The sequence below is a fragment of the Coturnix japonica genome, chromosome 4, assembly GCF_001577835.2.
Source record: "Coturnix japonica isolate 7356 chromosome 4, Coturnix japonica 2.1, whole genome shotgun sequence".
Taxonomy (NCBI): Eukaryota; Metazoa; Chordata; class Aves; order Galliformes; family Phasianidae; genus Coturnix; species Coturnix japonica.
In genome coordinates, this window is record NC_029519.1 from 80041046 (window position 1) to 80057328 (window position 16283).

The 16283-nt window shown below is 44.6% G+C and overlaps 1 protein-coding gene across 2 annotated transcripts in view; it reads left to right on the forward strand.

Moving 5' to 3' along the window:
- The first annotated feature begins 13471 nt into the window (after positions 1-13471).
- Positions 13472-16283, forward strand: part of ADRA1D (adrenoceptor alpha 1D) — a 38369-nt gene continuing 35557 nt past the window's right edge. The window contains exon 1 of one of the 2 annotated variants that reach the window (XM_032444193.1): positions 13472-14831. In XM_032444193.1, the coding sequence (XP_032300084.1) occupies positions 13865-14831 (967 nt within the window). In that variant the 5' untranslated portion in view covers positions 13472-13864. The remainder of the gene's footprint in view (positions 14832-16283) is intronic. The other variant, XM_015863039.2, reaches the window with a different exon arrangement.

The window sequence follows — 16283 nt, forward strand, 5'->3', positions numbered from 1 at the left end:
ATTGGACTTTGTTTCTCCAGACAATTTTTCCAATTTTTCAGTACAATTTTAGATTTCAGTATTTTTCTCTCATATGTTGTCAGCCTCCTCCTGCCTGTTGATATGGATTGGAAATGCCATCAGTCTGTAGTATCACAAAATAATAAATAAAATTGTTAACTTGTACTTCTCCTACCGTGGACTTCTGATACTTTTTCTTAATGCATTGTCTGACACTTCTCAGAGAATAGTTATAAATGCCTCACTGTTTTCCACTCAAATATCAAACCGACACCCCCCAGGTCCCTTTCCTCCACACAGCCCCTCTGCCCCAAGCCTGTAGCATTGCCTGGAGTTGTTGTGGCCAAAGTGCAGGACCCAGCACTTGATCCTGTTGAACCTCATCCTCTTGGCCTCAGTCCATCTATCCACACTGTCCAAATCTCTCTATAGGGCCTTCTTACCCCCAGGCAGATCGACACTTCCTCCCAGCTTGGTGTCATCTGTAAACTTACTGAGGGTGCACTCAATGCTGTCATCCAGGTCATCATTAAAGATGTTAAACAGGACAGGACCCCATGCCAACTCCTGGGGAACATCACTCATGACTATTTCAATATTATTCTGGAAACTGAGATACTGCTAACTCACTGTAGTATCCAATCCATCTTTCCAAAAACTGGCACTGTGCTGTATGTGGTCATTACCATATCTCTGCTTTTATTCAGCTGTCTTGTAGAATACATAAATGTGAATGTTATCAAGCCCAGATCACCTAAATGCTACATCATTTTTCTTCCATTACAGTCTGACTTCTTACTGTGTCAGTCATGGTAGCTGTATCAAACACATAACTACATCTGAGGAAAAAACAACACACACACACACACACACACACTGAATAGCTCTATTATTTTATGGCAGACACCTTTCTCTTCCTTGAGATGAGAAGCAACTATACCATGCACATTCTACTTACTCTTCATATATTTATATATTCATATTCAGATATCCATTTTCTTATCTTAGACAGTCTCATTTTTATCCCTATATATTTATTCTTGTCTGTTAAGTTTGCCTCTCAGTGCTCTGATGAAAATTCTAGAGCTTATACGCGTTCTTATCCCTGAAATCACCAAGACTGTCCATAGCCAAGTAGATCTGTGCAACTTTCTTACGCCATTCTTCATGTGGGGATGAGTCTGTTTGTCTCCCTTTAACAGGAATTTCTTAAGGTTTTGCCAGTTCTCCAGAATAGTTGTCTCCTGGATTTTACCTACGTCCATTTGATGAAATGCATTTTCAAAGACTATAATCAATACTGTTCCTTATTTCCCTAATATCCCTTGACTTTATTTCAGTCTCATACGAACTATCTTCTATCTTTTCAGTGAGTTCCTACCTATTAAAAGAATACTCATTACATTTCCTTTTCTGTTTGACTGTATTATGTAGTTACTTACTGCATTATTACTCTTAATAATGACTAGAGCATTCTAGCATGCTTTACATACCCCCTGTTCTCTTTTCTTTCCAGATACACCTGGATCAAGGAATTCCTTACTCCCATCCCTCAGTTGCCACCACCATTATGTATCACTTTGACTAATTCTGTTCATTTCCCAGAAATTGATTCAGAAATGAAACATGGATCTTTCACACTGAGAGCTGGAAGGTGGCTGTGGCACACCATCAAAACATAATCACTGCTCAGCAAAGGAGTGAATTGTTGCTATGCCAGGGACCTTCCTTCAATCATATCAGTTCTGGCATCTCTCATAAACACTGAAACCAAATCAAACATCAAATAAAGCCTAACAGCAGGAAAGGCTGTTTTCCACAGCTCCGGGACATTGCTGGAGTGTTTGTTGGGGTGATTCTCATCCTAGCTTTGTAGAAAACACAAAGACCATTCCAGCTCTCTTGGATATGCAATGTCACAGAGAGTATGAACAAATTCCACTGAGAAGAGCTTTTCCCCAGTTTAGTGGCCAGATTGTTTATATTCCTTATAGTTCACCCGTCTGCTTAATTGGTGCTTGAATCTCTTTGCCTTCTATTTCCTCTAGCAGCTGATTCTAGGGAATCTTAATATCCTCTAGGAAATTTCCTGTAATGCTTTGATTGAAAACTTTCTCACGTTTATCTTCTTTTTTTTTAGCTCTCTGAATTTAGATGACAGAGACACAATAAAAAGAAAAAACAGTTGGATCCTGCTATTTGGATGGGCTTAAAAGATGAGCACTACCAATTGCACAGGTTATCTCTTCTGCTTCTTTCTATGTTCTGAATGTTTGTCTACATCACACTTCCAGCCATTGCGTCTAAGCAGCTCTTGGTAATGCACTAACGTATGTGACTTAGTTCTGTTCTTGTCTTTACCCTTCCACACTATGCAAGGAGTGTCAATCTTTTTCTTGTTTATTTGCTTATTTAATAAATACACTGTATTTGTCATATTATTATACACTGAGGTTTAAAAAGCCAGGACCAAGGAAAAGAAAAGCTGTGGTATTTAGCTCAACAACCTATGACAACACAGTGCCATCAACATGTGGTTGACTCTTCCCTTTGATTCGAAAGCACCTGGTTCAAAATTGAAATCTGAGATCTGAGTGACTCATTTATGATGACTTGTCTGATTGCCAAGAGTTAGTGGTAAGAATGCAATACATACGTACAAAGTAAGTCAGCAAGTACTGGGCTGTTCACATTGTTCAACATCATTTGGGTCAATGTCCCAGAAACCTGAATGTGTATCACACCCTTCTCAGGCTTTGCCTGGCATGCCCTCCTTTGGCTATGAATCCCAATTAAATGACCATCACTGTGATTTGCTGTAGTGGATCTGACCTGATTTCTAGAGAAGATCCAATTAAGCAAATTCCTCAGCTGTGTAGCTTTTTGAAATAGGAACACATTGCTTTGAGTACATTATCTTGAAGGATGTAGCATTGCTTTGGGACAGTCAGCACTGAAAAGAATCCACTCAAGCTGTCCAGCAGATACTTAGGAATTAAGTATATCATATGAGAAGGAAACAACACATTTTCTAATCTTTGCCAACCACATGGAGATTCATCTCTCTTACATTTCATGTCCTGAGATGATGACCAAGATAGAAATTGACTTAAATCCCACAGACCTTGTTTTTGCTTGCAAATTGGCTTAAGCTCATATCCTAATCAGGTACTTGAACCATTTACATCTCTTGGGTGAATTCCAACACTGGTTCATCCCTGATGAAATTGTTCCAGTTCATTGACCAACCTGGTGATGCTGAAACAGCTCTTCTGGGGAAATGCAACACTCGCAGCCAGAAAAGGGAAGGTTACCATTGCAGAGTTCAGAGTAAAGCTGTAGAGCCTACATTTTGTGCCAGGTCCTGAAGGCAGAGCATACAAAATCTTCCCCAGATGATTCCTTCAGATGAACACAGAGCTGAGTATCCTCAGAATCAGCAGTTGGGAAACAAGTGGCATGGGCACAATGGCAGAGCCACCTCCCGTCCTAACTGTGTCAAACACTCTCAGCCTTGGAGCACAGAGATCAAAACTAGCGCTAGATTTCAGGGTAGGTCGGGGGATGGATAGGGCAGCACTGGTTAAAGAAGTACATCAGTGCTATCAGGGCACAGCAGAGAGTGATGATATTGTTCACAGCATCACAGGGAGGAACTGGAAGCCTGCCTTTGGAGAAGAACTCTATGATGTTAGTGTTCCCAGATCTGGCTTCAAAGCTATCAAAGTAGCATGTGTTTCTCTGTCAGTCCATAGGGAAAGCCAGAATATGGCATGAAAACAGAACACTTCCCTTGAGCGCTCCCACTGTTGATAATGACTTTCAGCTCAGAGGATTTCCTGAATCTCGTGTAATTTGCTCATTTATTAAGTCCCAAAAGACTTTTCTTCACGTACTTGTGCAGAATCTCCCTGGAATCACTCTGTGCCACAGCATCCTCTGACAAGAAAGCCTGTTGCTTAAATGGCTACATCCTCCATGTACATCTCATGTGTGAGTTTCATTCAGTGGACAACAGTTCTTCCACTGGAAGAGATAAAGAACAATTTGTCCTTCTCCACTCCAGATGATTTTTCATCCTCAACTTTAACCATTCCTTTCCTACCTTAGGAACTCCTAATCTACTCAGTCAAATTTCATAACAAAACTCACCTCCAGAGGTCCCTTCCAGTCCCTATAATTCTATGATTTCTATCATTAAATGTTATAGTTAATGTCCCTTGAACCAGATATGTGTGGGTGCAGGGTCAAACTTGTATCAAAGCTGACCTGTAAGATGAGGTATCTGGATGAGGGGCTACAAGATATGGTTTAGTAGCTTGTGGTAGCAACAGTAATGGGAGGACAGTTAGACTACATGATCTTGTAGGTCCTTTCCAACCCTGTGATTCTATGATTCTATGATATTCAGTAATAACATCTTACTTTCATTTGTCAGTGATCATCTTCGTCTGTTTCATCTGCAGATTCTCTGTCTTGAAGGAGTGTGAGGTCAACAGGAGCGGATGCTGATAGCTCTCCTAGACGAATTATTTCCCTAGCATTCAGCAAGCATTCATGCTAATTTTGCTTACATTCACCCTGACCCTGCTGTGCTAAGGTACTCCCTTAACAGGGAATTATTTGGATTTGGGAGGCACCCTGGATAGTGAGAACCTGATTTCTGGTCGCTGTCGCCTATAGCAATTGGCAGTTATATTCTGAATAAACAAATATAACCCAAGGCAAACATTTGCTTCTCACACTTTCTCCAGCAAATATGGTTTTAAATGTGGGAGAAAAAAAAAACAAACTCTAAAACCGCCTCTCAGTTTTTCAAATTTTACATTCATTTTCCATGATTTATTTTCCCTCGTCCTGGCAGAAAGAGAAGTAGTAGAAAACACTGATCTCTAACCACAGTCATTTCCTGAATACCAGAGAACTGTTCTCAAAACTGAGGATTCACTCGCTGCTGTAACATCTGTATTAGATTACAGCACTTTCCTTTTTGCTCCTGCATCATTGCATGCAATCAGCACTGCTCCAAACCAGAAGCTGGAAGCAGCTGCAGCCTTCAGAACCACTCTAGGCTTCCCCCGTCTAACAGTGTTGTGATGTAATTTTTCCAATGAGGACCTCTTTTTTGATTTTCTGGACACAGTTTTATTCAAACACTGCAGAGCAAATACTAAAATCCCATTTCCTTCCTGGAACAGAGCTGAAAAAAATCTTTTTTGTGCACCTACCAGTTTTATAAGCTGCTTTTAATGCACACTTTTCTGGAAGTGTATTTCTCTACTTTTCCTCTCTGTATATTTATATTCCAATCCCTACTAAAAATAATGATGATCATTTTAATAATGACTGATCTCCCCTGGCCTGATTTAGCTCTTTAGCTGACGCAAGATTATTCATTGTCTTCTGCCCAGTAATTTCCATGAGTCTTTGGGAGTCATGTCTTCTGTCTGATTGACTCATTAGGTTTCAAGCCTAACAGCCAAGATCAGAAAGACTGATTCAGATATTGCCTTTGGGGAGGTTGTTCCTGACTAGCATGTAAAACTTGGATTCCTCTTGAGAGGCAGTAGCGCAAGCAGACCCCCATGGAATCATCATCAGAAGAAAGCATGACTCTACCATGTGCCCTGCCAGTATCACCACAACAAGGACTATCTGACCTCCAAGAAAATGCTCAGAAAGGAAAAAAATTAGGAAACATGCCAAGATATGTCAAAATATCCCCCATTTCCCCCACACTTTGTACCCTGCAGCCTTGTGAGGGCAGGTGACCAACACAGGTCACGTGCAACTGCAGTGATCCAGGAAATCTAATGGTGGAGACAGAAGGCTTGGCTACTTTCCCAGAAGGATCTTGATTAATACCCTTGTTTCTTTGCCTTTAATGGGAGGATAATATGCAAAATGCTTTTGAAATTATCTCACAACTGGGAGGTATCATTTGAAGGAGATTCTCAGTAAATGAGGATAATAATTTGCCAGTGGAAAAAAGAAAACAGATTTGATCACGGGATCACAGAATCATATAATCTATTGAGTTGGTAGAGACCCTTAAAGGTCATCTAGTCCAACTGCCCTGCAATGAACAGGGACATCTGCAGCTCGATTAGATTATTCATAGCTTGGTCCAGCCTGAACATATCTAAGGGGTTTGGATTTGACACCCAGCACTCTGGGAGTTTAGAGAAAAAGGAATATGATACAATTATCAAGTGATTTCCTGCAAAGTGTGGCTGAACTACTGAGCTGCAGCACAGAGGAACAGGAGGTGACCACCTTAAGTCCTGGAGAGCAAACAAGTGTCACAAACAGATGTGAGGTTGCACCATGTAGGTCTGCCGTGGTTTAATGGGCATGGTGGTGATGGGTTGACAGTTGGATCTGATGATTTCAGAGGTCTTTTCCAACCTTAATGATTCCATGATTTTATGACCAAGTGGTTTCCCACCCCCATGGAAATTCACTTGCAGAAAGACTCATATCCATAGCAAATCAACTGTATGCATCTGCAGAGAGCCACTGTCTCCAGAAGCTGTACCTATTTCTCTGCAGTATCAGCCAAGGCACATTTATATTTAGCACTACCCATTTTCCTCCCTAGCTCTGCCTAATAACAAAAAGCCCTGTGCTGGGAAACCAAGTGATGAGGATCACAGAACTACTTGGGATCGACTGATAAGAAACTGATGCTGCCATCCACAAAGACTCAACAGCTCAGTGAAGTCACTGCTTTTGCAAAACTTATCTTAATGGGGCTACACTGACCTGGTTCACCTCCAAACTAGAGGTTGATCAGCAGTGTTTTCTCACGTTTGCTAACCAAGACAAAGGCAATGTTTTCTTCTGGCCTCTAAATCAGGATGCATTCATGCAGCAACTTTAGAGCCAGGGGGCAAAGAACAAACCTCTACTGCACGTGTCATGTGAAAAGCAAACATCTGGCTAATGCTTTTACATGCCCATTGCTGTGCCTGTTGCTAAGTTCATTATCGCTTTTAACTCCATAGGTTGTATCACATTGCAATTTTTGGACTAGCAGCTGGAGATGTTGTTTTGCTCTTCTTGTAACAACTTTGGGTGTTTGTACAAATACAGTGTCTTTATTGAAGGTAGTATTCCCAGGCTAGAAAACTATTGGGTTGTCATCGTTCATGGGGACACCGTTAATTGGTTTAGTTTGGGCATTGGCAAGAGCCCTTTTGAGCAAAAAGACCCAGAAATGCACGTCTTACTTTCCATGATGTGGACAGGGAAGACAGAGCTGGTCATCAAGATGTGGTCATGGGGTTAAGCAGATATCTTCCTTCTGTTCTTGGTGTTGCCATAGGCTTGCACTGCACAATGGGCCACATTTTAACAGAATGAAAAAGAGAAGCATAGGGGAGAGATCCTAATTTAACCATGCCACAGACCCAAAAAGCTTTTGAGACTCTCATGAACAGAAGGAGATGAGCTTCCTTTAGCCTATCCACACTCCCAAGTGTTGTAGATCAGCAGAACTGGCAAGACCTGCCTCTGCAGGGAGGAACTATGTTTGTGCTGGATGAAGAAGAAAGCCAGCAGGACAGAACAACCATATGTTGGGCCAGATCTCTCAGAAGATGTAAGACAAGATAGTGCCTTTATTTTGGTGGGAGAATGATGTCAGAATTTGTTCCCAGAGCGATGGTGAATACCTTTAATTGTGTTGAAAGGGTCTACAGGAGGAAGACTTCATTGCCACTCGTTGGCATTAAAACCTGGAAAAGAAATGATATATTGCATTTATTTTTCCTATACTCCCTTTGTTTTGCAATCATTTCATGGAGACAAGACATTCATGGTCCTTTATCAGAGTACAAGCTCAATTTACACTCTTTAAAATTTGGCTTCTGCAATGGAGCATGGAGTTAAACTGTAAAGGAAACCAAATTACAAAGCAACACACCAAATGGAAACTAAACTGCAAGGGGCAAACAAAGCTGGTGGCTGAAAATAGTAATGCAAGAGAGCTTGTTTTCCCCCAGAGGTTATACAATGAGCTACCCCCTAGTCTCAGCCATCAGAAGGATGGTCACAGTGTGCATGTGGATGTTGGGTCCAACCTCTCAGCGGTACCTGTGCCAAGTCCTCATCCTAAGCACTCCTTTGGTGACACTTGCCTCAAAGGGGGCATGGGAGGAGGAGGCCAGTCAGGCTGTGAACTTGATTAATGCCACACAAATAGATGACCCCAACATTTATTCCTCATTCTCTACTACTTTTAGTGACATTCGAAAAGAATAATAAATGCACACTTACTGACCCCAGATCTTTTTCCCTATCACAAAGTAGCTGCCAAAGTAACTCTGATTGTTCCTTCCTGAAGGCAAAGCTGAGGAACAGAACCCAGTCTGTGGCGTTTAATTTTAGCCTGAGCCTCTGCCAGACATTTCCATGCCATGGATTTATATTTGTTTGTGTTTATTTGTGCTAAATTAAAGGCTGGGAGATCTCTGTGTTCACTTGAGAAAGCACACAAGCTACTGCAAGAAAGCACAAAATAAGTTGAATTTATAGATATCGTATTTACATGCATTTATGTTTTTATTTAGATTTATATAGATTCATCGTGCAAATTACATTGCCAGAAGGGTTTAGGGTACTGGGCTTAAAGTGAACCAAAGTTTGGATGATTGGACTTGATGACTTTAGTGGTCTTTTCCAACCTTAATGATTCAGTGACTCTGTGATTCAAGGATCACTATCTTCCATGCACAACATACTCCTGGCCTGGATGAACACCATAGGTCAGCTCAGCCTTCTGCCCCAGCCCTGCTAGCAGAGCAATCTCTCTTCTTGCTTTGTCCATATCCCTTCAGCACCTTCATGCCCAGGATGCCTCAAAGCTCAGAGATGCCTTCACACGTGGTCACCATGTCCAGAGAGATTTGGCACCAAATGTGTTCCCTGCTCCTGATGGCCATGAAGAAGTCATAGAATGATAGAACTGTAGAATGTTAGAATGACTTGGGTTAGAAAGGACCTCAGTGATAGTCTAGTTCCAATCCCCAATTGCAGGCAGAGTTGCAATCTGGCATCAGGTTCCCCACAGCCTCATCTAACCTGACCTTGAAGTCCTCAAGCCAAACACCTGGGACTCTTTGCTAATCCTCCCCTCTTCTCCTCCTAGTGCTCCTGAAAACCATTTCTCCAAACATCTCTTTTATTCTTCATTTATTTAAATAGCAGCCTTTGGGACAAGGTCTTTCTCAAGCCTTATGGTTACCTAATGGTTGCTGGAATGGAACAACATCACAAAAACTTCTATTTGTGAGCCAAGTCTTAGTCTGGCATCCTTTTTACAAAGCTTTTTCTCAGGGCTTTTCTTTGTAGGAAAGAAAAAGACATTCATGGGAAGCAAACTTTAACACATCAGAGGGGTATTTGTTCAGGGCTGTTACCATACCTGCCATTTGGGGCAGCTGCTTGTCTGAGTTCCTCCCCAGTTGGAAAAATACAAATGGCAAATAAATACCAACATTTGGAGAAGGGGAAATTTCTCAAAGAGAAACAAACTGTCAGCACAAATATTCTTCTGTGGTGACAGAGAAGACTTTCATTGCAGTTTTGACCTTCTGTAGCATTTTGATTCATATATTTAGCTCTGCTTTGATGTATCTTTTGTGCTACTATTTATTTTTACTCCGTACATCAATGACTGTTCTTTTTAAACTAATCATTAGCAAGTGTTCTGCTAATTGTTAATTCTGCCTGCCGTTTCTGAAGTAATTGGTTTTACATTTTGCCCATTTCTCTCCCCCCACCCCCTCCCAATACACACACACCCCAAATCCATTTTGAAATACAAATCTGAAAATGTTCCTCTTGGTATTAAGAAGCTTTATTCTTAAAAGACTGAAAAGACAAAGCAGAACATCCCCATGGAATGCTTCATTTTGAACACATCAACATTTCCACTGGAAAAACAAACACTTCCAATCAGCTCTGCAAACCAGGCTTATCTCCTTCAGGTCCCCTCTCAGTCTTCTTTTCTCAAGGCTAAACAGACCCAGTTCACTTAGCCTTTCATAGAGGAGATGCTCTAGGCCCTTCAGCATCTTTGTGGCCCTCCACTGGTTTCTTTCCAAGAAATCCCTGTCTTGCACTATAAGAATGATCAAAGAAAAGTTAATGTGTTTCGTTACCCTTCTCCTTTCCTGTCTTTTATTTTTCTCTCTTTTTCCCTTTGTCTTTTTCTATACAGCTATCCAAAAATTAAACTAAAGCCCATAAGAAGTTCATAAATTAGTCTTCACATCAACTGGCAACAAGGCATAACAGCAAAAAGAAAGTGTATGTTGTATCAGGGGAGACATTCTATTGGAGAGGATAGGGAGGCACTGGGGTCTGCTGCAGGAGGAAAACACCAGAGCAGCAGATGGATTTGGAAGAAGTAAATCTGTCCTTATTAAGGGGGCTTGGGTCACCATTGCCTTCCCATGTGTTGTCTGGAGACCACTGGTGGCCACCAGGACTGCAGAAAGACAGCAAAAAGGAAAAATAAAATGACATTTAGAAATAAACAAAACAAAACAGGAAAGGAACAAGCAAGAAGATGCATTCACAGATACAGCAGAAAAGTAACAAATGCACTAAAAGATATTAATGGTGTTGATGTGACAGTGGCTGGGATAGTTCAGGGAGCAGCACCATGAGAGATGAGCTGAGAATTTTAGTGCTTTTTATTTCTTATTCTTTAAACCAAGACAGCAGCACAGGTTTGAATCATCGCTCACAATCACTTCTATCCCATGTTTTATTATGTTTAAAGCCTTGGGGTCAGAGGATCAGAGAAGCAAGCAGAGCTCACCAGCCTCCAGCTGGACATGGCAGTGAAGATCGGACCCGTTTCCCAGGGGATCATTGAATCGCTGGCCTATGGCAAGTTATGCACATCTCTACAATCACTTAAATACTATAATTCCAGCATGATGAGAACAGGATCCATCTCTCCAGTCACTGGGCCCAGGGGATGCTGCAGGCAGCTGCACCACAGCTCATTCTCCTTTGCAGAGGAAAGGTGCACCAAGGGCACAGCACTGTGAGTGCAAATCTGGGATGCATGCAAATGTGGATCAAAGTGCTTTAAGCTGTGGTCTTCTGCACTTAAAAACTGCCTTCCCTTTACAAGGCACATGCACAAGTTGTAACTGGCATGGTGTACTACATATGTTCATGGGCTTCATGTGACTTTTATTTTAAAAGCCCTATGCACAGTGCCACACAGAGCTACCTGTGCCTGAAATTCAAGTCCTAGGGTAAACTCAGCCCCAGACAGGTTGAAGTGGATGATCTTGTAGGTCTTTTCCAACCTTGGTGATTCTATGACTCTATAATTATATGACAGAAGATACAATACAAGGAGGAAAGAACTGCCAAAGTGCCCGTGCTGATGATGATGGATTGATGGTTGGACAACAGCATGTCAAAGTGGCCATGGTTGTGATGGACCGATGGCTGGACCTTAGAGTTGGATCTTAGAGGTCTTTTCCAACCTTAATGATTCCATGATTCTACGAAAGGGGAGAAAAAGCTGCACCTCCTTCCAGCTCCAACCCAAAAGATTGGCCATGTTCCAAGGTCTCAAAAGAGCTGCATTACTTTCAGGCACTTCTATTCCTCCATATAGACCTATAGGAGCATGTGGATTTGGGTTTAAGTGAGTTAGCATAAACCTGTCCCTTCTCAGCTTAAATTAACTGTAATAGTTCCAGTTTAGTTTTTTGCTTGCATGTTCCAGTTGCTCTACTGAGCTTGTTCCCAGCAGGGTCAAAAACCCAGCTCTAGGAAGATGGGTTAAATCTTAAGGGTCAGAAAAGTGCACAGAAGAAATGAGGAAGATCAATAATGTGTCATTTCCTGCAGTGAATGTCAAGGAAAATATATGGGAATTTATGTACTATCATTTTTTGCTCACTCTCATATCCACTGAATCAACAGACGTGCCCTGCTCTGTTAGTCAAATCACCTCACTATCTACTTGAACTGCCCTTTAAAGCCTTTTTTAATGTAATTTTATTTATGTTAAGAAAAGAAAGTTGAAAACTCATGGGTAAACACACTGCAAGGAAATATTTCCTGTGTAGAGTCGAAAGCAGCTGAGGGAAAACTGTCCTACACTGGAGTCAGTCCCCATCACAATGTATGGAGGCAGAAGAATAGGGTCACTGGGAGGCAACCAGCATAAACAGGATCTGGTTTTATCAGTGGGAAACAAACAAACAAACAAATAAACAATAAAACACAACAACACAGCTTTAATTACCCAGAAATAATATCCTGTACATGTTTTAATCATACGTTGCTGTTTCAAAGTCCTGCAGCAGGGTTAAGTTGCAGACACAGAACTGCCACTGAATGCAAGACATCCATTGTTCCTGCTGCTGTTAAAAGGGATGAACAAGGGGCACCATGCTCACAAAGCAGGCAGGATACATGGGCTGGAGGAGCTTGGGGGGAGGATCAGTGCTGGCAAGGATGCTTGCTGGAAGTCCTGTCCTGGCGTGAAAAGAGACCTACCAGCCTTGTAAGGCATCGTTCCAGTGGGATGTTGGAGATGGGGGATGGGTGATAGGGGGTGATGGTTTCCAGCCTTGCTGGGCATCATTGTGGTGGGATGTTAAAGATGGGGAGTGAGGGAATGAGTTTTCCAGCTTTTAGGGCATCACTCTGTTGGTATGCTAGAGTGGGAGGTTAACAGTCAACATTGTAGGGCATCATTGTGGTGGGATGCTGAAGATGAAGAGCGAGGGATGAGGGTTTCTTGCCTTGCAAAACATCATTCTAGTGAGATGCTAAGGCTGGGGGTGGAGGGGGCTGCCAACCCTGCAGGAAACACTCCCAGTGGGACACTGAAGATGTGGATGACCCACCATCCCTTCCAAACAGCCTCTCGGTGGGGTATAGAGGCCAGGTCTGCGGCACAGTGGGTACCACATCCTCTCCTCTGCCCCACAGCACACTGACGACCCCCGGAGAGGGCGAGTGGGGGGTTGCGATGTCTGACAGCACCGCCGGGCAATCCGTGCGCTCTGCTGCTCCCTGGCGGCTGCGGGCGGCGGGTCGGCGGCCCCCGAGTGCTGCCCCGTTCCGAGGTGTCTGCATCCCAGCGCTGCCTGAACCCCCGAGCGGTGCCTGATGACGCCCACGAATGTTCTCCCGCTCCCCCCGCCGCTGCCCGCCCCCGTTGTGATGCTTCCCTACTCTCCCACGCGTGTCCATCCCTGGGGGTTCCTATCTCCCCCGTGTTAGTCCCATCTCCCCGAGCGGGTGACTCCAGCCGAGTGGGTCCTGTCCCCGCGAGCGGGTTCCTGTCCCCCAACATCCTTTCTCCTCTTCGCGGGGTGCTCTACACGCTTCTCCCTGCCCCGGAGCTCGCCTCGCCCCGTAGAGCCGCACCGCCTCCTCCTTCTCCTCCTCCTCCACCTGACACCCCCCGGACCGGCCCACCCCTCCTTCCCCTCCCTTCGCCCCTCCCGGAGCTCTATCGACCGAGCGGGGAAAGCGAACAGAGAGAACCGAACGCTGCTCAGCCGCTGCCCCAGCGCAGCCCCGGAGTATGAGAGGGCAGCGGGGGGGTCCCGTCCTCGCTGCCCCCCCCGGTGGGACGGCGGCGGGGCTGTCGCGGGGAGGGGGGCACCGCAATCCGGCGTGAAGAAGGCTGGGAGATCACTCCATCACTACTCCGTCCCTCCATCCCGGCTCGGGGGAGGCAGACCTTGCCCCAGTTTTTGGGGTGAGGTGCTGAGAGAGTCGTGGAGGGGGCTGCGAGGATCATGCCGGGGAAGCTGCGCCTCGGCATCGATTTCTCCTCGCCCTCCATGGAGCCTGGACTTTTTTTACGATGACTTTCCCTGAGCTGAGCAATGGCAGCTTGAGTGGGAACAGGACGGGACAGGGCAGCCAGAGCGGTGCCAACCAGTCCTGGGGGCTGCAAGGTGAGGAGTCCCCCGAAGGAAACGGCACCACGCTGACATTCGCCTTGGACGTGCAGGCGGTCGGCGTCGGGGTCTTCTTGGCTGTCTTCATCCTCTCAGCCATCGTGGGCAACATCCTTGTCATCCTGTCAGTGGCTTGCAACCGGCACCTGCAGACAGTCACCAACTACTTCATCGTTAACCTGGCCATCGCCGACCTGCTGCTCAGCACCACCGTGCTGCCCTTTTCAGCCACCTTGGAGGTGTTGGGTTTTTGGGTGTTTGGCCGCATCTTCTGTAACATCTGGGCAGCGGTGGATGTGCTGTGCTGCTCTGCCTCCATCATGAGCTTGTGCATCATCTCTGTGGACAGGTATATCGGCGTCAAGTATTCCCTCAAGTATCCCACCATCATGACAGAGAGGAAGGCTGGGGTCATCCTGGTGGTGGTCTGGCTCTCCTCCATGGTCATCTCCATTGGGCCGCTGCTGGGGTGGAAGGAGCCACCGCCACCGGATGAGAGCATCTGTAGCATCACCGAGGAGCCAGGCTATGCCCTGTTCTCATCCCTTTTCTCCTTCTACCTCCCCCTGACCATCATCCTGGTGATGTACTGCCGGGTGTATGTTGTGGCCAGGAGGACAACCCGGAGCTTGGAGGCGGGGGTCAAGAAGGAGAGGAATAAATCCATGGAGGTGGTACTGCGCATCCACTGCCGCAGCGTGCTGGAGGAGCCTCTCTCCAGCACCCGGAGCAAAGGGCACAACTTCAGGAGCTCCCTCTCCGTGCGGCTCCTCAAGTTCTCCCGTGAGAAAAAAGCAGCCAAGACTCTTGCCATTGTTGTGGGCGTTTTCATCCTCTGTTGGTTCCCCTTCTTCTTCGTCCTGCCTTTTGGTAAGTGACCCTGTCCCCTGTCCCAGCCAGAGCCCCAGGTCCTTACTTCTTGGTATAAACTTCTAGGACACAACTCAGGTGTGGAGTTGAGGGAAAGGTAACAGATAGGTCAAGAAACCAGCAGTGAATTAATCCAGTTAATTAACACTTGTTCAGTATTTATTAAACGGAGGTGCATAATCCATCAAAATATACAGCAACTGGATAAAATAGCAACAACAACCAAAAAAAAAGGTTTAATTAATTTATTCTGCATTCAGCACTTTAATTAATGGAGTTCAGGCTGGGGAGGCAGGAAGCAGCTCTGTTTCGAACAGGCTGTAATTACGGCATAATGGTTCCCAACGGCTTTACAGTTCTGTCCCCATTTTCCCTTCATCCCAGTTTTGGGGAGGGCATCTGATCTGCCTCCATGTGCTCAGGGCTCTCACCCCAGCTGGGAACTGGTGGTGATGCTGGAGATGAGGGAAGTTTAACTCTGCACAGGACATGGTTAGTGGTCATGGTGGGGATGGGTGTTTGGTTGGTGATCTTGGAGGTCTTTTCCAACTTTAAGGATTCTATGAATCTATGTCAGAGGCTGAAACATGAGACCTGATGACTTCTCAGGAAGCTGATGTTGTGTTGGGACCTGGAGCAGGACACATGGCCCACAAAATGCAGAGAACCCAGAGCTTTTCACCATCATCTCACAGAACAGCAATCATCAGCTCAAGGGATCAGATTAATCATCTGGGGTGATGTAGCTAAATCAGGGGAGAAAGCAAAAGTGTTAAAATAACTTCTGAATGTACACGATGGGCTTTGCACAGAGCCCAGCCAAGCAGGGAGTTCTGTCACACCATTGTGTGGGAACTTTGTGTTCCACAGTCCACCACACTTCTCATCTCAGAGTAGGGAAACACTCTCAGCTCTGCTAAGTGTTCACCCAGTGTGAGTAGAGATGTTGGTGGTTTATCTCAGGCTGTGCTAAGCTTCTCTAGCTATGAAACCTAGAATCAGAGGGTACCTCAGTTCCCCTGAGGGAACTCTGTCCTTCTTTGAAACCCTTGAACCAGCTCCTGCAGTGATGCAAGTCACAACTGTTGCACTGAAGTAAAAGGAAAATGCTGATTTACGCCAGCTAGAAATCCAGGCTTTATTCCTTAAGTGCCTCCTCTGAACTCATTTTCTTCTTCCAAGCATGCAAGTTCTTTATAAACACAGTTTTGATCTCCACTTCCTGCCATATTATGTGCATAATATAAACACAGCAAAAGTTCATTTATTTTGTGACTACGAAGTATGCTGCCTTTGATTTCACCTCCCTTTTATTAATTGCATTTTCCGATTCAAGTCAGCTAATCATTCAGTGCTATCTAGGAGGAGGAAATAAACTTCTGCAAAGTCCAGTCTGTGATTTTACAGCTCAGGAAGTGGGTCTGAAATTCAGAGAAATCAGTGAATTTTGCT